The following is a 25,505-nucleotide window of genomic DNA, read 5'->3' as shown; positions in this document are numbered from 1 at the left end:
GGAACAGTTTACTGTAGCAATCTCTTTTTGTGTTTTGGAGGAAGGAAATAGGGATTCACTGCAAAGTTATCTGCATCTGGGTAAAAGTAGAGGGCTTGCCTTTGAATTATGTCAAAATAGAAGCAGATTGCAAAGGCCTTTCCGTGCCCAAACGAGAAGCAAGTATAGACCTAAGAAGACAATTGGTAATGTTGAATAAGGCTTATACACCTGATCTGAAGACAATTGGTAATATTGAATAAGCCTCATATACATCTGATCTGTGAGAACCGAAATCAAATTGATTCCAGCCTTAGAAGCCATTACCAATATAGGAAGGGTGAAGGAATATTTACCAATTTGTTCCTCTCCATTTGTCACTTTTGTGCAAACTCTGTGGGGATAAATACAGGCTACGTATAGTCCTTGCCTTTAATTTTGCTATCTGGGCAATTTTTACCCCTTATGAAAATGGAAATATGTCTCACTGTCCCAGAACTTTCCCCAGCATCTCTTTTTCCTGCTAAGATGGCATATGGAAGATATGCAATGGCATGTCCGGTCACCATTTTGGCCAAAGTACATGTGCAAAGTATTGTCGAAGGCTTTCATGGCCGGAATCACTGGGTTGTTGTAGGTTTTTCCGGGCTATATGGCCATGTTCTAGAGGCATTCTCTCCTGACGTTTTGCCTGCATCTATGGCAAGCATCCTCACTACCTCTGAGGATGCTTGCCATAGACGCAGGCGAAACGTCAGGAGAAATGCCTCTAGAACATGGCCATATAGCCCGGAAAAACCTACAACAACCTACATGTGCAAATAGGTTCTTGTAGGTTTTTTCGGGCTATAGGGCCATGTTCTAGAGGCATTTCTCCTGACGTTTCGCCTGCATCTATGGCAAGCATCCTCAGAGGTAGTGAGGTCTGTTGGAAATAGGACAATGGGTTTTATATCTGTGGAATGACTGGGGTGGGGCAAAGAGCTCTCTGCTGAAGCTAGGTGTGAATGTTTTAGCTGACCACCTTCATTAGCATTTGAAGGCCTGGCTGAGCCTGGGAAAATGTTCTGTTGAAAGGTGTTAAGATGTGCCTGGTTGTTTCCTCTCTGCTGTTTTGCTGTAGTAATTTTAGAGTTTTTTAATACTGGTAGCCAGATTTTGTTCATTTTCATGGTCTCCTACAGCAAAACAGCAGAGAGGAAACAACCAGGCACATCTTAACACCTCTCAACAGAACATTTTCCCAGGCTCAACCAGGCCTTCAAATGCTAATGAAGGTGGTCAGCTGAAACATTCACACCTAGCTTCAGCAGAGAGGTCTTTGCCCCACCCCAGTCACTCCACAGATATATAAACCCATTGTCCTATTTCCAACAGACCTCACTACCTCTGAGGATGCTTGCCATAGATGCAGGCGAAACGTCAGGAGAAAAATTGCCTCCAGAACATGGCCCTATAGCCCGAAAAAACCTACAAGAACCTAGTGATTCCAGCCATGACAGCCTTCGACAATTCATGTGAGAAGTTTGCATGCTTTCAGAAGGAGGTCCTTCTGGGGTGTGGGCTACAGAGAAGACTTGGATCCAGAGCCAAAAAAAATATATACCTTTTGAACTTTCTTGCACTCCTATTTTCTGCAGTGACTGACCAGTCATTAGAATGTGTTGTCGAAGGCTTTTGTGGCCGGAATCACTGGGTTGCTGTGAGTTTTCCGGGCTGGGACATGGCCACCCATCCCGGAAAACTCACAGCAACCCCATCATTAGAATGGTTGCCTTTCTGAGCCAAACACTTTTGCAGGCCTCCCATGTTTACAGTTCTCTTAACACCAAATGGAAGCCAAGGCCTCTGGAATTTGCCTTGAAAGAACTGCCGTGATTGTTTCTTTACGTCTTTCTTTCCTATGCTCAGTCTGTTGAAACTTTTCATCAAATCGAACTTGAAGGCACAGGGCGGAAAGCAATATGTGCCCAGGAAGAACAGAAATGGGGTCCTGTTTCAGAATGACACATCCAGGATCAATTAAAAATATTTTTTAAGAGAAGTGCCTCGTGTTATCTTCTGTCATTACCTCAGGAATCTATATCAATAAAAATGTAATGACCTCACCTCTGAGGAAGCTGGCCATAGATGCAGGTGAAACGTCAGGAGAAATGCTTCTAGAACATGGCCATATAGCCCGAAAAAACCCACAAGAACTGAATGTAATGTTCGTTTGTGGGATTAACAGAACTCTAAAACCACTGGACGAATTGACACCAAATTTGGACACAAGGCACCTAACAACCCAATGTATGTCCTTCACTCAAAAAAAATTCCTTTTGTCATTTGGGAGTTGTAGTTGCTGGGATTTATAGTTCAGCTACAATCAAAGCTCATTCTGAACTCCACCTGTTCTGTCATGCACTGGGCTTGAAATAAATTGCTTTTAAAACAGGACGTGTAACTTTAGCCCAGCGGGAAGCCAGGGGGCCCGAAGAGAAATTCTTAAGGATTTTCACCATAAACAGTCTTTAGAGGGTTTGTGAAATATAACAAAGTCTTTTATTGGTGAACAATCAACAGAAACTTCCTTTATCTTCAAAATGTTAAACAAATGCTTCCAGGCTTTTGTGCAACTGGTGGCTTCTAACTCTTACCTTTACTCTAAAGGAAAATCCCTTTCCAAACTTCTCCCAGGCTAACTGTGAACCTAAACCTAACTGATGTGGGCGCCACTACCGGGTTGAACTGCGTCTCAAAGCATCGAGTGGACCTACCAGTAGGCCTGTAGTCACTTCAGTTGGAGTTTTAGATATTCAAAGCTGCTTTTCCCTCCGAAATTCCTCAGAGCTTTAGGGCTGTTTCCCTGAGAGTCTTTGGGAATCCTTTTGCTCTTAAGACTGTTCTCCTCCGGGAAGTCTTAAGGGTTGAAGCCTTTGTACAGGAGAAGTCTGTACAAGTCTTGTACATTGACTTTCCTTGCTGAGACTGACTGAAAATGGCTCCCTTCCCTTCTCAATTGTCCTGAACAGGGGGCGGAACCAAACTTAACGATGATGGACAGGGGCCTGCCCTATAAATGCAAACTTTTAACAGGAAGCCACCCTTCTGCAGAATCCCAAGCCTTGGGCTGCAAGCAAACACTTAATACAAGGCAAAACAAGTGGGAGCTTCTGGTACAGCTGTACCAGCACACCACCAATGATGGAATTGAACCAAACTGGGCACACAGTTCTCCCATGACCAACAGAAAATACTGGAAGGGTTTGGTGGGCAGTGTTCTTTGCTTTTGGAGTTGTAGTTCACCTACATCCAGAGATCACTGTGGACTCAATGATGGATCTGGACCAAACTCTACACAACAAATACTCAATATGCCCAAATGTGAACACTGGTGGAGTTTGGGGAAAATAGAATCTTGACATTTGGGAGTTGTAGTTGCTGGGATTTATAATTCAGCTACAATCAAAGCACATTCTGAACTCCACCAATGATGGAATTGAACCAAACTTGGCACACAGTTCTCCCATGACCAACAGAAAACACTAGAAGGGTTTGGTGGGCAGTGTCCTTTGGTTTTGGAGTTGTAGTTCACCTACATCCAGAGAGCACTGTGGATTCAAACAATGATGGATCTGGACCAAACTCTACATGAATACTCAATATGCCCAAATGTGAACACTGGTGGAGTTTGAGGAAAATAGAATCTTGACATTTGGGAGTTGTAGTTGCTGGGATTTATAGTTCACCTACAATCACAGAGCATTCTGAACCCCATCAACAATAGAATTGGGCCAAACCTCCCACACAGAACCCATGACCACTAGAGTGGGCCACAGCAACGTGTGGCAGGGGACAGCTAGTATATTAATAGAATGCAAGTTAACCTATACTTATTCAAGTTTGAAACACAATTTGTACTGTTTTGTCGGTTCTTCATAATGCATTGCTAGCAATACCCACATTCTCTGTACTTTAAAGTGATTTCTGGCTTATGTGGCGTTTTCTTAACGTTTTTTCAGAGAACCATTGCTTTTCTCTTTTTCTTCCATATCAGGAGCAACTTGAGAAACTGCAAGTCGCTTCTGGTGTGAGAAAATTGGCTGACCAGGAGATGCCTGGATGTTTTACCATCCTATGGGAGGCTTCTCATGTCAGCTGGAGCTCACCCTGCTCTCTGGATCCAAACTGCTGACCTTTCGGTCAGCAGTCCTGCTGGCACAATGGGTTAAACCTGGGGTCTTACTTTCCCTGAGAGAGAGGGTTTGACTTCCTGAAACTCACCCAATGAGTTTCTGTGGCTAACCAGGGTTTTGTACCATTGTCTCCCATTCAATGAACTACAATCTCTATCCTTACTGCCTATTCCAGGGAAAACCAACTGATCCCTAATCCATCTAAAACACAGACATGTGCCTTTCATCTCAAGAACAGACAAGCATCCCGAGCTCTGAGGATTATTACCTGGGAAGGAATCCCACTGGAACATTGCAGCACACCCAAATCCCTGGGAGTCACTCTGGACCGTGCTCTGACCTACAAGTAGCACTGTCTGAACATGAAGCAAAAAGTGGGTGCTAGAAACAATATCATACGAAAGCTGACTGGCACAACCTGGGGATCACAACCAGACACAGTGAAGACATCTGCCCTTGCGCTATGCTACTCTGCTGCTGAGTACGCATGCCCAGTGTGGAACACATCTCACCACGCTAAAACAGTGGATGTGGCTCTTAATGAGACATGTCGCATTATCACGGGGTGTCTGCGCCCTACACCACTGGAGAAATTACACTGCTTAGCCGGTATTGCACCACCTGACATCCGCCAGGAAGTAGCAGCCAATAGTGAAAGGACCAAGGCAGTGGCATCTCCAGCTCATCCCCTGTTTGGGTATCATCAATGACTTAAATCAAGAAATAGTTTTCTAAGATCTACAGAGACCATCGTTGGAACACCTCAGCAAGCGAGAGTCCAAAAGTGGCAGGCTCAAACTCAGCACCTCAATCCGTGGGTGATACCAGATGAGAGACTCCCCCTGGGCACACAGAAGACTGGGCGAGTTGGAAGGCACTGAACAGACTGTGCTCTGGCACCACGAGATGCAGAGCCAACCTCAAGAAATGGGGCCACAAAGTGGAGACCACGACATGCGAGTGTGGAGAAGAGCAAACCACTGACCACCTGCTGCAATGCAACCTGAGCCCTGCCACATGCACCATGGAGGACCTTCTTGCGGCAACACCAGAGGCACTCCAAGGGGCCAGATACTGCTCAAAGGACATTTAATCAACTACCAAATTTGCAAAATTTGTGTTTTTTATCTGTTTGCTTGTTTTGTTCTGTTAGAAATGTAATACAATTGTATGGTTGCTGATGACACGATAAATAAAAATCCTCTTCTTACAGTATTCAAATAAGTTCCACAAGTCACATGGACAGTATAGATTTTATTGGTCTCGGGGTACATAACTGATGCCAGAACGGAAATCCACACGTAAGAGCCGAGCTGCTTCCAGCTGAGAGGGTCCCCCATTAGACGCCAGAGCGGCAAAATGCATTCTTCTGGTTCGGTGGCTCTCAGTGGTACTTCCTCCAGCGATCATGCTCTAGAACCAAAACAAACCAGTCAGTTTAAGCTGCCTTACTTTTGAGATATTATTGTATATTCTGGGTAAACTTGAACACAAAGGGGTTGTTTGAGGCAATTTTTGTTTACTGTGTTGTTTAAGGCTTTCGTGGCATTTTTTGTTTACTTTCTCAGACCAATTAAGAGAAATCGAAAAGGTATTTAGGAAACTTAATAAAACCTAAAGATGCAAAATAGGTTATTTATGAAATTCGCGAGTTGATGAGTTCTGTATGACAATTAAATAACAATGTATTGTTGAAGGCTTTCGTGGTTGGAATCACTGGGTTGTTGTAGGTTTTTTCGGGCTATATGGCCATGTTCTAGAGGCATTTTCTCCTGACATTTCGCCTGCATCTATGGCAAGTATCCTCAGAGGTAGTGAGGTCTGTTGGAACTAGGAAAGTGGGTTTATATATCTGTGGAATGACCAGGGTGGGACAAAGGACTCTTGTCTGCTGGAGCTAGGTGTGAATGTTTCAACTGACCACCTTGATTAGCATATAATGGCCTGACAGTGCCTAGAACAAACTTTTGTTGAGAGGTGATTAGATGTCATTGTCGAGGGCTTTCATGGCCGGAATCACTGGGTTGTTGTAGGTTTTTTCAGGCTATATGGCCATGTTCTGGAGGCATTCTCTCCTGACGTTTCGCCTGCATCTATGGCAAGCATCCTCAGAGGTAGTGAGGTCTGTTGGAACTAGGAAAAAGGGTTTATATATCTGTGGAATGGCCAGGGTAGGACAAAGAACTTTTGCCTGTTGGAGCTAGGTGTGACATTTAATCACCTCTCAACAAAAAATTACCCGAGGCACTGCCAGGCCGTCAAATACTTATCAAGGTGGTCAGTCTAAACATTCACACCTAGTTCCAGCAGACAAGAGTTCTTTGTCCCACCCTGGTCATTCCACGGATATATAAACCCTTCTTCCTAGTTCCAACAGACCTCACTACCTCTTGAGGATGCTTGCCATAGATGCAGGCCAAACGTCAGGAGAGAATGCCTCTAGAACATGGCCATATAGCCTGAAAAAACTTACAGCAACCTAGTGATTCTGGCCATGAAAGCCTTCGACAATACATTGATTATGTTGTTATTTATGTTTTGATTTTACTCAATGTCAATCAAGTTGGCTAACTGCAACATTCACACCTGCTGGGTTGTTGTAGGTTTCAGCAAGTTCAACAAGTCCTGCAGCTCAATGGTTTAACCCGCTGCACCACCAGGGAGAATAATAATAATAAACTAAACTTCCACAGATATATAAACCCTTTTTCCTAGTTCCAAGAGACCTCACTACCTCTGAGGATGCTTGCCATAGATGCAGGTGAAACGTCAGGAGAGAATGCCTCTAGACCATGGCCATATAGCCCCAAAAAACCTACAACAACCCAAATAATAAACTTTATTTATACCCTGCCACCATCTCCCTGATGGGGACTCGGAGCGGCTTGAGTAATAATAAAATATAATAATAAATGTAATACTAATAAGAGTGAAATAATAAATGTAACAATAACAATAATAAAGTAAAATAATTAATGTAATAATAAATACAGTAAAATAATAAATGTAATAATCATAATAACAAATTACAACAGAGTAAAATCGAAAACGCAAACAATAAACAACATCAGGTTCTTGTGGGTTTTTTCGGGCTATGTTCTAGAGGCATTTCTCCTGACGTTTCGCCTGCATCTATGGCAAGCATCCTCAAGGATACTTGCCATAGATGCAGGCGAAACGTCAGGAGAAATGCCTCTAGAACTTGGCCCTATAGCCCGAAAAAACCCACAAGAACCTAGTGATTCCAGCCATGAAAGCCTTCGACAATACAATAAACAACATCATAAATACATAAAACATGTGAATACATAACAATATAAAATTACAATAAACACAATCACAGTGACAATGGGCGGGCTACATGTAATGATTAAAAGAAAAACCGATTAAAGGAGGAGAGTAGTTGTAGGATAAACACATTTTCAACATTAATTGTCAACCATATAATATTACGTTTTCCTTACTGAGATGGCTGTAATTCCAGATGTAGCTGACGATGACATAACCCGTTAACATCATAGCAATACCACCAATGCCGCACTTCTTCACATCAATGTACTTTGCGATAAATCTGTCATAACCTAGCAAGAAAAAAAAACAGTATTTTGTGGAGCCCTCTCGTAATAACTAAAGACAGCTAAGGGATATAAAGATCCATCTCATCAACAAAAACATGCACAGTAAAAGACTAGCAGAAATGACTTATAATCCTGTACCCTTACTCTGGCCCGGCCTAGTTTTATCCTGTTTGATGTATTGTTTATTGCTTGTGGTTTTGTTGTTTTAATACTGCTTTAATTGTTTTAATTTGCTTTAGGTGTATTGTTATGTTGTGTATTGAGGCCTTGGCCTTTGTAAGCCGCATCGAGTCCTTCGGGAGATGCTAGCGGGGTACAAATAAAGTTTAATTTCAATAATAATAATAATAATAATAATAATAATAATTTGGTTTTTCTTATAGGAGACTACACTTTACTACAGGAAAACCTTATTTAAAAGTAAAGATTTCCCCTTGACATTAAATCTAGTCAAGTCTGACTGGGCATGACTGCATGGAGCGCACATTTGCATGTTTTCAAAGTGCTAGGTTGGCAGAAGCTGGGGCTAACAGCGGGAGCTCACCCCGCTCCCTGGATTCAAATCATGAACATTCTGGTTAGCAAGTTTAGCAACTCAGCGGTTTAACCCACTGTGCCACCGCAGCCCCTAAATCTTATTTAAATGTGATTATTACAATTTTTGTGTTACACTTTGCCAACATAGAAGCGCCGGGATTGTGGCGCAGCCGGCTGAGTGTCAGCTGCATTAAGATCACTCTGACCAAAAGGTCATGAGTTCCAAGCCAGCCCGGATTGGAGTGGGTTTCCAACCAATTGTGTAACCTGTTGTCGACCTTTGCAACCCGAAAGACAGTTGCATCTGTCAAGTACGAAAATTAGGTACCACCTTAAAGTGTGGGGAGGCTAAATTAACTGATTTATGAGGTCATAAGGGAGACTCCAGCAAAGCATTCCAGCGGGGAAGCATGTGGGGAGTGCGGAAGTGCTTTATCAGCGTCGCAGATGGACGATGAAAGCGACAGCTCCCCTGGCGGCCAGAAAAAGTTAACTAGCCTTTGCGTATGTCTGTATATGTTTGTATGTCAAAAATTGGCATTGAATGTTTGCCATATATGTGTACACTGTAATCCGCCCTGAGTCCCCTGCGGGGTGAGAAGGGCGGAATATAAAAGCTGCAAATAAAATAAATACATAAACTGCCCTGGGACTTTTATTCAAAGGCAGGAGAATATTAATCATTTAAATAGATAAAGAGCGGAAAGGCTCAAATGCCACCTATTCCAAGATTGAAGCTCTATTTGCAAATATTTGGATTTCAACTCCCACAATTCACAACAGTCTACCGGCTGCTAGGAATTGTGAGAGTTGAAGTCCAAAACACCTGGAGGCATGAAGTTGGCCCACGCCTGTTCTAGAACCATGTTATCTACAGATATGTTGAACTACAATCTGTGTTATTCTCAGCCAGGGAGAGAGATTCAGACTGTAACAGCAAAAACGTGCACCTCAGAGCCAAAGGTCTCCCAGATACTCACCTCCACGACAACCTCTAACAATCCCTACCGGGGTGAAATCTCGAGTGGCCAACCAGCTCGGCAGCTGCCCAACTTTCACATCCAAGAGCCGTTTATTCTGAAGAGGAACTAGGAGGCAAAATCAAGAAGGCAAAGAGCTGATTACACTGTTCTACAAATTTTCAGTTTTTCTCAGTTACGGAAACGAAATGTGCCGTTTCTTAATAAATTTAACATGCTGAATTCAAATATAATAATTAAGTGTGTTAATTGGCTCCGGTTTTTATGCAACAGCTATTTCAATTTTCTCCACAATAGGTAATTCGTTAATATGATGATAATGCGCCTAACCTTACTGCATGTATATAAACCGTGAATGTTTACTAAATTTTAGTCAAATTACATTGCCAATAGTTTATACATGAGAAATATTTATTTAATTAGTCTATTGTTTATGTTTGTGCAGCAAGAAACTATATGAGTAGGCCTAATGCAGTTGAAAAGTCTGAAAGTTTAAATGTCGCTTTAATCGTGACTTTTGTTTATATCCTGTTTGCTTCTCTTGACTTTTCTTTTGTATTCAAGGAAAGGATGGTCTCTTACAATGAATGCTCCAGCAGGAGTCTGACAACAATGACGGAGTCCATTGGCCTTGAGATCTTTTTTCCATAGTGCTTTATTGACACACATGCGAGGAGGCAGAACTACAGTAAAAAGAACAATGTAAAACGATGTTTAACTAGACTGTCTCAGTCTTCAACTGACTGACCCTCACCGTTCAAAAGTCTGGCCTTATAGAGGGCTTTCTGGCTTTTGCACACGGCACTAATACTGGGCATCAAACTTTCTAGAGTATTCTAGAATCTTCCATAGTGTAAGTCGTAACATGCATTTTTTCAACCATACGTGATCACGTGATTGCTTATATCATAAAAACTAGAGCCAATATACATTTTTAAATGTCATTTTCGTTTTACCCCAAAATCTTAAAGGAACAACTATTTTCAGGCCCGAAACCTTTTCTCCGTTGAACAGTGTTATGGGAGATCAATCTGATGCACCTTGCATTTCTATACATACTTCCTCCAAGGAACTGAGTGGGACATAACTCCCTCTGCCTTCCCATGGAAGTGTTTTCACTGTCGCCATGTTAATTTGCTCTGTCTACCATTTGCTTCCCTATATTACATTACATAACAAGATTTCTGTTCCTGGGTTATAAGTGCCATTTCTTAATCAGTTCTACAATAAAAAATACATGGAAAAAATTGGATTGCTGTGGGCTGTATGCTCATATTCCAGTAACATTCTCTCCTGACGTCTGGCATGTATCTGTGGCAAGCGCCTTCAGAGATTTGTTCAGAGGCCTGCAGGAAATTTATTTATTTATTTATTATTCAAATTTATATGCCGCCACTCCCTTGGGCTCGGAGTGGCTTACAAGAACAGGCTAAAATCTAACACAATTTAAAAATAATTAAAACAGCAATATCAAAGCTTCAAAGGCCTGTTGAAACAGATATGTCTTACATGCCCTGCGGAAAGCTGATAAATCCCGCAAGGCACAGACTTTGGGTGGCAGAGTATTCCAGAGTGATGGTGCCACTGCTGTAAAGGCTCTGCGTCTGGTTGCTGTTAAAAATGCAATACAACTGTTTGGTTTGCTCCTGACACGATAAATAAATAAATGCTATTCAAGATTGCTAATTGCAACATTCACACTTGCTTCAAATAGACAAGGGATCTTCCTCCCACCCTGGACATCACTCCACAAGAGGGGGCCTCCAGGCAACAGAGACCAGGCTACCTCTATCCAGAGACTTTCATTGATTGTCTTTGCAAACTTCAAGGTTACTCAGTGCTATGCAAGCTTGCTAATTGCAACATTCACACTTGCTTCAAATAGACAAGGGATCTTCCTCCCACCCTGGACATCACTCCACAGAGGGGGGCCTCCAGGCAACAGAGACCAGGCGACCTCGATGCAGAGACTTTCATTGATTGTCTTTGCAAACTTCAAGGTTACTCAGTGCTATGCAAGCTTGCTAATTGCAACATTCACACTTGCTTCAAATAGACAAGGGATCTTCCTCCCACCCTGGACATCACTCCACAAGAGAGGGCCTCCAGGCAACAGAGGCCAGGCTACCTCTATGCAGAGACTTCCATTGATTGTCTTTGCAAACTTTATGGTTACTCAATGCTATGCAAGCTTGCTAATTGCAACATTCACACTTGCTTCAAATAGACAAGGGATCTTCCTCCCACCCTGGACATCACTCCACAAGAGGGGGCCTCCAGGCAACAGAGGCCAGGCTACCTCTATGCAGAGACTTCCATTGATTGTCTTTGCAAACTTCAAGGTTACTCAATGCTATGCAAGCTTGCTAATTGCAACATTCACACTTGCTTCAAATAGACAAGGGATCTTCCTCCCACCCTGGACATCACTCCACAAGAGGGGGCCTCCAGGCAACAGAGGCCAGGCTACCTCTATGCAGAGACTTCCATTGATTGTCTTTGCAAACTTTATGGTTACTCAATGCTATGCAAGCTTGCTAATTGCAACATTCACACTTGCTTCAAATAGACAAGGGATCTTCCTCCCACCCTGGACATCACTCCACAAGAGGGGGCCTCCAGGCAACAGAGGCCAGGCTACCTCTATGCAGAGACTTCCATTGATTGTCTTTGCAAACTTCAAGGTTACTCAATGCTATGCAAGCTTGCTAATTGCAACATTCACACTTGCTTCAAATAGACAAGGGCTCTTCCTCCCACCCTGGACATCATTTCAGAGGGGGGCCTCCAGGCAACAGAGGCCAGGCTACCTCTATGCAGATACCCTCACTGATTGACTTTGCCGCTTCGTGGCTGCTGGATACTATTCAAGTTTGCTAACTGCAACATCCACAGTTGCTTCAAATAGACAAGGGCTCTTCCTCCCACCCTGGACATCGTTCCACAGAGGGGGCCTCCAGGCAACAGAGACCAGGCGACTTCTATGCAGACACTTTCATTGATTGTCTTTGCAAACTTCAAGGTTACTCAATGCTATGCAAGCTTGCTAATTGCAACATTCACACTTGCTTCAAATAGACAAGGGCTCTTCCTCCCACCCTGGACATCATTCCACAGAGGGGGGCCTCCAGGCAACAGTCACCAGGCTACCTCTATGCAGAGAACTTCACTGATTGGCTTTGCAGCTTCATGGCTGCTCAATGATATTCAAGATTGCTAATTAAAACATTCACACTTGCTTCAAATAGACAAGGGCTCTTCCTCCCACCCTGGACATCACTCCACAGAGAGGGCCTCCAAGCAACAGAGGCCAGGCTACCTCTATGCAGATACCCTCACTGATTGACTTTGCAGCTACGTGACTGCTCAATGCTATTCAAGTTTGCTAATTGCAACATCCACACTTGCTTTAAACAGACAAGGGCTCTTCCTCCCACCCTGGACATCACTTCACAGAGGGGGCCTCCAGGCAACAGAGGCCAGGCTACCTCAATGCAGAGACTTTCATTGATTGTCTTTGCAAACTTCAAGGTTACTCAATGCTATGCAAGCTTGCTAATTGCAACATTCACACTTGCTTCAAATAGACAAGGGCTCTTTCTCCCACCCTGGACATCATTCCACAGAGGAGGCCTCCAAGCAACAGAGGCCAGGCTACCTCTATGCAGACACCCTCACTGATTGACTTTGCAGCTTCGTGGCTACTGGATGCTATTCAAGTTTGCTAATTGCAACATCCATAAACAGACAAGGGCTCTTTCTCCCACTCTGGACATCATTCCACAGGTTTGTATAGGGCTAAAAGAAGGCCTGCAAACATTCACAGAAGGGAGGAAGGAGCGTAGGCCTGAAACCCAGTAGGCCTCAAACCCAGTAGGCCTCAAACCCAAGCCCAGCTCGATTGGGAAGGCCAGGTCCCTGGCTTCCTTTCTCCTCTTGGCCTTTGGGGCCTAGGCCTCGACGGAGCCGGGTCACCTTGGCAACTCCCTCCCTGAACGCAGCTTACCGGGTTTGTCCGCCATCTTGCCGCCCTGTCAAGGAGCTTCCGGCAACGCTGAGGGATGCTGGGAGGAGAAGGAGACCGCGCAGGCGCACAAGAGAGGTTGAGGAGATCGCGCAGGCGCAAAAGTACTGCTTGTAGTGGGCGGGGCTAGGGCCGCTCAAGCAAAAAGGGGAAACGGAGTAAGCCGCGCAGGCGCAGAACGAAGAAGGGGATGTTTTGCATCACGCAAGCGCAGAAGGAAAAGATGGCGCTTTTGCAGTGGGCGCGGCTAAGAGTGCGCAGGCGCACAAAGAAGAAAAGAAGGCCGAGGGTGACGCTCTTAGTGGGCGGGGCCTAATTTGCGCGGGAAAAGCAAGGTTTCCCGCCATTGCTGTGTTTTTCTCCTAGCAGGAAGGCGTTAGTCATCATAAATACATGTTTATATCATAGAACATCGAGAAAACCAAAGTGCTGTTCCAGCAGTCACCAGCCAATCCCTCTCCAAAGCCAGAAATACAGCTTAATAGTGTCACATTAGAAAATGTGGACCATTTCCACTCCCTTGGCAAACTGCTACAAAACAGGAGCTTTTTTGTGGAGTTCCAGGGCCAGAGAAGCAGATGGCGGAAACAGAAGAACGGCCTGCCTCAGGGGAGCGTGCATGCTCCATCCATGTTCAACATCTACACAAATGACCAGCCAGTGCCAGAAGGGACAGAGAGTTTCATCTATGCTGATGATCGTGCCATCACCACTCAAGCAGGGAGCATTGAGATGGTTGAACAGAAGCTCTCCGAAGCTCTAGGTGCTCTTACTGCCTATTACAGGGAAAACCAGCTGATCCCTAATCCATCTAAAACACAGACATGTGCCTTTCATCTCAAGAACAGACAAGCATCCCAAGCTCTGAAGATCATCTGGGAAGGAATCCCATGGGAGCATTGCAGCACGCCCAAATACCTGGGAGTCACTCTGGACCGTGCTCTGACCTACAAGAAGCACTGCCTGAACACCAAGCAAAAAGTGGGTGCTAGAAACAATATCATACGAAAGCGGACTGGCACAACCTGGGGATCACAACCAGATACAGTGAAGACAACTGCCCTTGCGCTGTGCTACTCTGCTGCTGAGTGCGCATGCCCAGTGTGGAACACATCTCACCGCACTAAAACAGTGGATGTGGCTCTTAATGAGACATGCCGCATTATCACGGGGTGTCTGCGGCCTACACCACTGGAGAAATTACACTGCTTAGCCGGTATCGCACCACCTGACATCTGCCGGGAAGTAGCAGCCGATAGTGAAAGGACCAAGGCAGAGACATCTCCAGCACATCCCTTGTTTGGGTATCAGCCAGCATGCCAACGACTTAAATCTAGACATAGTTTTCTAAGATCTACAGAGACACTCGCTGGAACACCTCAGCAAGCAAGAGTCCAAAAGTGGCAGGCTCAAGCCCAGCACTTCAACCAATGGCTGATACCAAATGAGAGACTCCCTCCTGGGCACACAGAGGACTGGGCGACCTGGAAGGCACTGAACAGACTGCGCTCGGGCACCACGAGATGCAGAGCCAACCTTCAGAAATGGGGCCACAAAGTGGAATCCACGACATGCGAGTGTGGAGAAGAGCAAACCACTGACCACCTGCTGCAATGCACCCTGAGCCCTGCCACATGCACCATGGAGGACCTCCTTGCAGCAACACCAGAAGCACTCCAAGTGGCCAGATACTGGTCAAAGGACATTTAACCAGCTACCAAACTCACAAGTTGTGTATTTTTCTGTTTGTTTGCTTCGTTCTGTTAGAAATGTAATATTGTGCACTGGCTGCTCTGACACGACAAATAAATGAAAAACTCCCTTGGCAGCCTCTCCACAAAAGTCAACATTGACACTGAAATACAACACCGCCTGAGCTCTGCGAGCGCAGCATTTTTCCCAATGAAGCAGCGAGCGCATTGGTTTCCAGACAAAAGGCAGTCCCAGTCGGGGTTGACTTGACGCACCTTCGTCTTGGCACATTTCTCTCTTTCGCCCTCCATTCATGCCTCTTCAAATTCTGCAGCACTGCTGGTTACAGCTGACCTCCAGCTGGAGCACTCAAGGGCCAGGGCTTCCCAGTTCTCAGTGTCTATGCCAGAGTTTTTGAGGTTGGCTTTGAGCCCATCTTTCAATCTCTTTTCCTTCCCACCAACATTCCGTTTTCCGTTCTTGAGTTCGGAGTAGAGCAAAACCTTTGGGAGACTGTGGTCAGGCATCCGGACAACATGGCCGGTCTAGTGGAGTTGATGGCGGAGGACCATCGCTTCAGTGCTGGTGATCTTTGCTTCTTCCAGCACACTGACATTTGTCCGCTTGTCTTCCCAAGAGATTTATAGGATTTTTCAGAGGCAGCGCTGATGGAATCGTTCCAGGAGTTGAGTGTGATGTCTGTAGACAGTCTACGTTTCACAGGCGTATAATAGGGTTGGGAGGACAATAGCTTTATAAACAAGCACCTTGGTATCCCTACGGATGTCCCGGACCTCAAACACTCTCTTCTTCATTCGGAAGAATGTTGCACTCGCAGAGCTCGGACAGTGTTGTATTTCGGTGTCAATGTTGATGTCTGTAGACAGTCCACGTTTTGCAGGCATATAGCAGGGTTGGGAGGACAATGGCTTTATAAACAAGCACATTGGTATCCCTACAGATATCCCAGTCCTCAAACACTCTCTTCTTCATTCGGAAGAATGTTGCACTCGCAGAGCTCAGGCGGTGTTGTATTTTGGTGTCAATGTTGATGTCTGTAGACAGTCCACGTTTCGCAGGCATATGGCAGGGTTGGGAGGACAATGGCTTTATAAACAAGCACCTTGGTCTCCCTACGGATGTCCTGGTCCTCAAACACTCTCTGCTTCATTTGGAAGAATGCTGCACTCGCAGAGCTCAGGCGGTGTTGTATTTCAGTGTCAGTGTTGACTTTTGTGGAGAGGTGGTTGCCAAGGGAGCGGAAATGGTCCACATTTTCTAATACTACACCATTAAGCTGTATTTCTGGCATTGGAGAGGGGTTGGCTGGTGACTCCTGGAACAGCACTTTGGTTTTCTGGATGTTCAGTGACAGGCCGAGCTTCTCGTATGCTTCTGCGGAGGTGTTTAGAGTGGCTTGTAGGTCTTCTGAATGCGCACAGACAACATTATCATCAGCATATTGGAATTCTATAACATATGTTGTAACCTTGGTTTTCGCTTTCAGTCTGCTGAGGTTAAATAGCTTGCCATTTTTCCAATAGATAGTTTCCACTCCAGTGGGGAGCTTCCCATCAACAAGGTGAAGTATCATAGTGGTGAAGATGGAGACATATACTGTTAGCCGGTATTGCACCACCTGATATCCGCAGGGAAGTAGCACCCAGCAATGAAAGGACCAAGGTAGTGACATCTCTGGCCCATCCTCTGTTTGGATATCAGCCAGCATGCCAATGCCTTCAATCAAGAAATAGTTTTCTAAGACCTACAGAGACCTCAGCAAGCGAGAGTCCAAATGTGGCAGGCTAAAACCGGGAACCTCAAGCCATAGCTGATACCAAATTATAAACTTCCTCCTGGGCACACAGAAGACGGGGTGACTTGGAAGGCGCTGAACAGACTGTGCTGTGGCACCACGAGATGCAGAGCCAACCTTAAGAAATGGGGCCACCAAGTGGAGTCCACGTCATGTGAGTGCAGAGTGCGGAGAAGAGCAAACCACTGACCACTGACTACAATGCAGCCTGAGCCCTGCCACATGCACAATGGACTCTCGACACAAGAGGCACTCCAAGTGGCCAGCTTCTAGTCAAAAAAATCTAGTATAATGCCAAGTTTTAAAACTTTGTGTTTTTTAAATACAACTGTACCCTTGATTTGCTTCTGAATAAATTGAAAAAAAAATCTATCCCGATTTTATAATGTTTACTTACGATTCCCTTTGTTGGGTTGTTGTAGGTTTTTTCGGGCTATATGGCCATAGTCTAGAGGCATTATCTCCTGATGTTTCGCCTGCATCTATTGCAAGCATCCTCAGAGGTTGTGAGGTCTGTTGGAAGTAGGAAAATGGGTTTATATATCTGTGGAATGACCAGGGTGGGACAAAGGACTCTTGTCTGCTGGAGGTAGGTGTGAATGTTTCAACTGACCACCTTGATTATCATATAATGGCCTGGCAGTGCCTGGAGCAATCTTTTGTTGAGAGGTGATTAGATGTCCTTGTTTGTTTCCTCTCTGTTGTTGTGCTGTTGTAATTTTAGAGTTTTTTTTAATACTGGTAGCCAGATTTTGTTCATTTTCATGGTTTTCTCCTTTCTGTTGAAGGATGAACTGATGAACACCAAGATGAACTGAACCACCTAAACTGGGCTTTACAGGCCAATGGAGACTCCACCTCAGAAATCAGCTGCAAGACAACCGAGAAGAAGCCACGAGAGTCAAGACCAAGATCCACCCAGAGGGAAAGTGTTCCTGCCATACATCAAGGGAACCACTGACCGCAGAGGGAAACTGATGAGGAAACACAACATACAAACTATTTACAGACCCACCAAGAAAATCCAACCAATGCTATGTTCAGCAAAGGACAAGAGGGATCCTCTCACCTCTGCAGGAGTCTACCGTATTCCATGCAGCTGTGGACAAGTCTCCATAGGGACCCCCAAACACAGCAGCGTTGCCCAAACACGAATTAAGGAACATGGAAGGCACTGCAGACTACTTCAACCAGAGAAGTCAGCCATAACAGAGCACCTGATGAACCAACCTGGACACAGCATATTATCTCAGAACACAGAAATGCTGGACCACTCTCACAACCACCATGTCAGACTACACAGAGAAGCCATTGAAATCCACAAGAAGCATGTGGACAATTTCAACAGAAAGGAGGAAACCATGAAAGTGAACAAAATCTGGCTACCAGTATTAAAAAACTCTAAAATTACAGCAGCACAACAACAGAGAGGAAACAAACAATGATATCTAATCACCTCTCAACAAAAGTTTGCTCTAGGCACTGTCAGGCCATTATATGCTAATCAAGGTGGTCAGTTGAAACATTCACACCCAGCTCCAGCAGACAAGAGTCCTTTGTCCCACCCTGGTCATTCCACAGATATATAAACCCTTTTTCCTAGTTCCAACAGACCTCACTACCTCTGAGGATGCTTGCCCTAGATGCAGGCGAAACGTCAGGAGAGAATGCCTCTAGAACATGGCCATATAGCCCGAAAAAACCTACAACAGCCCAGTGATTCTGGCCATGAAAGCCTTCGACAATACAGATTCCCTTTGTTACTTCATCTGTAGCGTTCTTCTTTAATTGAATGATTAATTCTTCAAATGTTGTTAATTGTCTGCATTTCCCACATTGCTTATCCAGTTCTTAGTCCATTCTGTTTTGAGGTTTACTTTATGTAGTTTCTTTTCCTGAACAGTCTCAAAAGAAATGTAATTATAATGTTTTTTTCAATTATGAAGGTTGTGAGCCTCTTCGGGTCTCGGTGACTGAAATAAGAAGGTACTTTTGCAGGTTTGATTAATATGATCTCTCTATGAATTCGATTCCTGGAGAGGTGTAAACAAATAGCATTTTTTAATTTGCATTTTCCCCACTTTCAAGGGCTTCTGCTTCTGCTTAGGAGTCCAATGCAGTCTCATTCCCTAGAGGCTGGGGGGCCATCTGTCAGGAGAGTTGGAATGGTGCCTTCCTGCCTGAAGAATGAGGTTAGGCTGGATGGCCCTCTTTGGGGTCTCTTCTAACTCTAAAAACAATAATACAACAACAACAAATGGAGTCTCCTTCTCTAGAGGTTTTTAAAGGAGAAGCTGCATGGTCATCTGTCAGGAGGGCTTTGATGGTGTCCTTCCTACCTGGCAGACGGTAGTAGATGTTCTTTGGGGCCCCTTCCAACTCTTAAGATTTATGACAGGCTGGAAGGCCATCTGTTGGGAGGGCTTTGATGTTGTCCTTCCAGCCCTGGAAGACTGGGGTTGGACTAAATGGCCTTCGGGGTCCCTTCGCACTCTATGAAAGGCTGGATGGTCATCTGTCTGGAGGGCTTTGATTGTGTCCTTCCTGCCCGGAAGACTGGGGTTGGACTAGATGGCCTTTGGGGTCCCTTCCCACTCTTGGATTCTATGACAGGCTAGTTGGTCATCTGTCGGGAGCACTTTGATGGTGTCCTTCCGGCATGGCAGACTGAGGTTGGACTAGATAGCCTTTAGGGTTCCTTCCCACACTAAGATTCTATACCAGGCTGGATGACCATCTGTTGGGAGGGCTTTGATGGTGTCCTTCCAGCTCGATAGACTGGGGTAGGACTAGATGGCCTTCAGGGTCCTTTCCAACTCTAGGATTCTATGACAGGCTGGATGGCCATCTTTCAGAAGGGCTTTGATGTTGTCCTTCCAGCATGGCAGACTGGAGTTGGACTAGATAGCCTTTAGGGTCCCTTCCCACTCTAAGATTCTATAGTAGGCGGGATGGCCATCTGTCGGGAGGGCTTTGATGTTGTCCTTCCAGCATGGCAGACTGGAGTTGGACTAGATAGCCTTTAGGGTCCCTTCCCACTCTAAGATTCTATAGCAGGCTGGATGGCCATCTGTCAGGAGGGCTTTGATGGTGTCCTGGCAGACAGGTTGGACTAGCTGGACTTCAGGGTCCTTTCTAACAGGGTCCTTTCTAACAGGCTAGATTACCATCTGTCGGGAGGGCTTTGATGGTGTCCTTCCGACCTGGCAGACTTGGGGTCCCTTCTAACTCTCAGATTCTATGTCTCTAAAGCCTTATTTCTCCATAAATCTACAGATAGCTATGAGGTTGAATGGCCATCTGTCAGAAGGGATTGGATGGTGCCTTCCTACCTAAATAATAATAATAATAACAATAATAATAATAATAATAATAATAATAAATATAATAATAAATAAATATATTATTATTATTATTATTAATAATAATAATAATTTATTACCTGCCTCTCCTTTCATCTCAAAGGCTAGAGTTGGACTACATGACCTTTAGGGACACTTCCAACTGTATTTCTCTTAATAGTGTTTTGAGTCCAGCTTTTTCAGGAAATAAACAGCAGATGTCAGTGTTGGAGTTCAGCAAAATTCAGAATCCAAGGAGTGAGCAAACCCATTAAAATGTTCTGGTATCTAAAAGCTTTGGAAAGGACAAATGTCGGCTTGTAAAACAAGAGTCGTTATTTATTTATTAATATTGAACGCAACCTGATAGGCCAATAAACAAACAAGCCACCAAAGGAAGCCGTACGAAATGGAGAAGGAAAGCTGGAGGTTTTTCCAGTATTAACCCTTCTCTGCTGCAGAGAACAAATTAGACAAAGCCAAGAACAAAAAAGGAAGAAACTAAAGGTTTTATTGTTTCTGTTGTGGTTACAACAACATCTGTTATAGAACTCCAGTATGCTGATGACAACGTCGTCTGTGCACATTCAGAAGAAGATCTACAAGCCACTCTAAACACCTTCGCAGAAGCATACGAGAAGCTCGGCCTGTCACTGAACATCAAGAAAACCAAAGTGCTCTTCCTGCAGTCACCAGCCAACCCCTCTCCAATGCCAAAAATACAGCTTAATGGTGTCACATTAGAAAATGTTGACTATTTCCGCTCCCTTGGCAGCCACCTCTCCACCAAAGTCAACATCAACACCGAAATACAACACTACCTGAGCTCTGCGAGTGCAGCATTCTTCTGAATCAAGCAGAGAGTGTTTGAGGACATCCGTAGGGAGATCAAGCTGCTTGTTTATAAGCACGCCAATGACTTACATCTAGACATAGTTTTCTAAGATCTACAGAGACACTCGCTGGAACACCTCAGCAAGCGAGAGTCCAAAAGTGGCAGGCTCAAACCCAGCACTTCAACCAAATGAGAGACTCCCCCCTGGGCACACAGAAGACTGGGCGACTTGGAAGGCGCTGAACAGACTGCGCTCTGGCACCACAAGATGCAGAGCCAATCTTAAGAAATGGGGCCACAAAGTAGAATCCTCAACATGCGAGTGTGGAGAAGAGCAAACCACTGACCACCTGCTGCAATGCACCCTGAGCCCAGCCACATGCACAATGGAGGACCATCTTGCAGCAACACCAGAAGCACTCCAAGTGGCCAGATACTGGTCAAAGGACATGTAACCAGTTACCAAACTCACAAGTTGTGTATTTTTCTGTTTGTTTGCTTCGTTCTGTTAGAAATGTAATATAATGGACTGGCTGCTCTGACACGACAAATAAAATAAAGCTATTGTCCTCCCAACCCTGCTCTACGCCTGCAAAACGTGGACTGTCTACAGATGTCACATGCAACTCCTGGAACGATTCCATCAGTGCTGTCTCCGGAAAATTCTGCAAATCTCTTGGGAAGACAAGCGGAAAAATGTCAGCATGCTGGAAGAAGCAAAGACCACAAGCACTGAAGCGATGGTCCTCCACCATCAACTCCGCTGGACCGGCCACATTGTCCGGATGCCTGACCACTGCCTCCCAAAGCAGTTGCTCTACTCCGAACTCAAGAACGGAAAACGAAATGTTGGTGGACAGGAAAGGAGATTGAAAGATGGGCTCAAAGCCAACCTTAAAAACTCTGGCATGAACACTGAGAACTGGGAAGCCCTGGCCCTTGACCGCTCCAGCTGGAGGTCAGCTGTGACCAGCAGTGCTGCAGAATTTGAAGAGGGATGAATGGAGGTTGAAAGGGAGAAATGTGCCAAGAGGAAGGCGCATCAAGCCAACCCTGACAAGGATCAGCTTCCACCTGGAAACCGATGTCCTCACTACGGGATATTTGTTTGTCGTGTCAGGGCAACCAGTCAATTGTATTACATTTCTAACAGAACAAAACAAGCAAACAGACAAAGAACAAAATTTGCAAGCTTGGTAGTTGATTAAATGCCCTTTGACCAGTATCTGGCCCCTTGGAGTGCCTCTGGTGTTGCTGCAAGAAGGTCCTCTATGGTGCATGTGGCGGGGCTCAGGGTGCATTGCAGCAGGTGGTCAGTGGTTTGCTCCTCTCCGCACTCGCATGTCGAGGATTCCACTTTGTGGCCCCATTTCTTGAGGTTGGCTCTGCATCTCGTGATGCCAGAGCTCAGTCTGTTCAGCGCCTTCCAAGTTGCCCAGTCTTCTGTGTGCCCAGGGGGGAGTCTCTCATTTGGTATCAGCCATTGACTGAGGTTCTGGGTTTGAGCCTGCCACTTTTGGACTCTCGCTTGCTGAGGTGTTTCAACGAGTGTCTCTGTAGATCTTAGAAAACTATTTCTTGATTTAAGTCATTGACGTGCTGGCTGATACCCAAACAGGGGATGAGCTGGAGATGTCTCTGCCTTGGTCCTTTCAGTATTGGCTGCTACTTCCCGGCGGATGTCAGGTGGTGCAGTACTGGCTAAACAGTGTAATTTCTCCAGTGGTGTAGGGCGCAGGCACCCTGTGATAATGTGGCATGTCTCATTAAGAGCCACATCCACTGTTTTAGCGTGGTTAGATGTGTTCCACACTGGGCATGCGTACTCAGCAGCAGAATCATAGAATCAAAGAGTTGGAAGAGACCTCCTGGGCCATCCAGTCCAACCCCATTCTGCCAAGAAGCAGGAATATTGCATTCAAATCACCCCTGACAAATGGCCATCCAGCCTCTGCTTAAAAGCTTCCAAAGAAGGAGCCTCCACCACACTCCGGGGCAGAGAGTTCCACTGCTGAACGGCTCTCACAGTCAGGAAGTTCTTCCTCATGTTCAGATGGAATCTCCTCTCTTGTAGTTGGAAGCCATTGTTCCATTGTGTCCTAGTCTCCAAGGAAGCAGAAAACAAGCTTGCTCCCTCCTCCTCCCTGTGGCTTCCTCTCACATATTTATACATGGCCATCATGTCTCCTCTCAGCCTTCTCTTCTTCAGGCTAAACATGCCCAGTTCCCTAAGCCGCTCCTCATAGGGCTTGTTCTCCAGACCCTTGATCATTTTAGTCGCCCTCCTCTGGACACATTCCAGCTTGTCAATATCTCTCTTGAATTGTGGTGCCCAGAGTTGCAGAGCGCAAGGGCAGATGTCTTCACTGTGTCTGGTTGTGATCCCCAGGTTGTGCCAGTGATCCCCAGGTTATACCTTCAGTGCCATCTCCTGCTACTGTAGGATGGTGGGAGCTTACTATCATGGATGAGAACTACGGGAGAACATGCGGATCAAGATAGGTCTCCACAGCCACCTCTGGACCCACTACCAAGACCCTACACTTGAAGGACCATCATCCTTGGGCTAGGAGGGATGGCCTAAGTAAGTAAGTAAGGAGCAGCAGTTATGGGAAAAGAGATTTGGAGGACCTTTGCTTGAACTCTTTGGAGAGAAAGGAAGGGAGAGACTCTGCAGAGTTTATTTGTATGTATTTGTGAGCGCGTTGCCCTCAATCTCAAAAGCAAGAGGAATTTATTCTCTTTGATCCAACAGACGAGAAGGCGTTTCCTGACAACAGAAGTCAGGTTTAACCTGCATCTCTCTTCTTTTGATACCACTAAGCTACTTCAGCCATTGAGAAAAGCAGCTGGGTGACAAATATATTGTCAAAGAGCTTGGAAGAAATTAGGGCTTGCATTATTAATCGCGCCTCTCCAGACAGCTGGAGAAAATAATTGGGCTTGCAGTCATTTAATAATCAATTTCGTAGAGTAAACAGCGCTTGCTGACGTAAACGGCATAACTGTAAACCTCATTTTCCTTTTAAAGAAATAGTAAATACAATTGGTGGGTGCAAGGCAATAATGAGGTTGGATCTACACTGCCATATGAAATCCAGATTATCTGCTTTGAATTGGATTATACGGCAGTGTAGGCCCATATAATCCAGTTCAAAGGAGATAATGTGGCTCATCTCATCTGATACATCTGGATTATATGACAATGTAGATCCAACCACAGGCCCCTTCTGCATTCTCGTATAAAATCCAGATTATCTGCTTTGAATTGGATTATACGGCAGTGTAGGCCCATATAATCCAGTTCAAAGCAGATAATGTGGATCATCTCATTTGATACATCTGGATTATATGACAATGTAGATTCAACCTCAGGGTCCTTCTGCATTCTCATATAAAATCCAGATTATCTGCTTTGAACTGGATTATACGGCAGTGTAGGCCCATATAATCCAGTTCAAAGCAGATATTGTGGATCATCTCATTTGATACATCTGGATTATATGACAATGTAGATCCAGCCTCAGGCGTCTTCTGTATTCTCATATAAAATCCAGATTATCTGCTTTGAATTGGATTATATGGCAGTGCAGACTCATATACTCAAATAATCCAGTTCAAAGGAGGTAATGTTGCTCATCTGATTGGATAATCTGGATTATATGACAATGTAGATCCAGCCTGTAAATCCAGACTCATATAATCCAGTTCAAAGGAGGTCATGTTGCTTATCTGATTTGATAATCTGAATTATATAACAATGTAGACCCAGCCTGTAGATCCAAAAGTCTATATCCCCAGTTTGACATGAGAGAAGGGTCTATATTTGCAGTTCAATGAGGGAGAAGGGTCTATATTTCTAGTTGGACACGACAGAAGGGTTTATATCTCCAGTTGCACAAGAAGGAGGGGTCTATATTTCCAGTTCAACCAGAGAGAAAGGTCTATATTTCCAGTCCAAGAAGAGAGATGGGTCTATACTTCCAGATGGACAAGACAGAAGGGTCTATATTTCCAGTTCAACCAGAGACAAAGGTCTATATTTCCAGTTGTAGAAGGAATAAGAGTCTATATTTCCAGTTGGAGAAGGAATAAGGGCATTTCTGGTTGGACAAGAGAGAAGGGTCTATATTTCCAGTTCAATGAGAAAGAAGGGTCTATATTTCCAGTTGGACAAGAAAGAAGGGTCTAGATTTCTACTTGGCCAAGAGATAAAGGTCTATATTTCCAGTCCAAGAAGAGAGAAGGGTCTATATTTCCAGTTCAATGGGAAAGAAGGGTCTATATTTCTAGTTGAACAAGACAAGAAGGTCTATATTTCCAGTTCAATGAGAAAGGTCTATATTTCCAGTTCAATGAGAAAGGTCTATATTTCCAGTTGGACAAGACAGAAGGGTCTTGATTTCTAGTTGGCCAAGAGATCAAGGTCTATTATTTCCAGTCCAAGAAGAGAGAAGGGTCTTAATTTTCAGTTCAATGGGAAAGAAGGGTCCATATTTCCAGTTCAATGAGAAAGGTCTATATTTCCAGTTGGACAAGACAGAA

At 44.8% G+C, this 25,505-nt stretch overlaps 1 protein-coding gene across 1 annotated transcript; it reads right to left on the bottom strand.

The window, feature by feature from the left end:
- Positions 1 to 5,398: 5,398 nt before the first annotated feature.
- On the bottom strand, positions 5,399 to 13,367 carry LOC132780016 (ATP synthase subunit f, mitochondrial). The gene is made up of 4 exons (XM_067473173.1): positions 13,259 to 13,367; positions 9,253 to 9,360; positions 7,622 to 7,738; positions 5,399 to 5,570 (listed from the first exon to the last, which is right to left on the bottom strand). The coding sequence occupies exons 1-4, from the start codon at positions 13,272 to 13,274 to the stop codon at positions 5,542 to 5,544; spliced, it is 270 nt and encodes an 89-aa protein (XP_067329274.1). The 5' UTR covers positions 13,275 to 13,367; the 3' UTR covers positions 5,399 to 5,541.
- Between the last annotated feature and the right edge of the window lie 12,138 nt (positions 13,368 to 25,505).

Source organism: Anolis sagrei, chromosome X (genome assembly GCF_037176765.1).
Source record: "Anolis sagrei isolate rAnoSag1 chromosome X, rAnoSag1.mat, whole genome shotgun sequence".
In the NCBI taxonomy this organism is placed as follows: domain Eukaryota; kingdom Metazoa; phylum Chordata; class Lepidosauria; order Squamata; family Dactyloidae; genus Anolis; species Anolis sagrei.
Note: the sequence above shows the minus strand (reverse complement) of the source record. Positions and strands in the feature narration are given on the sequence as shown.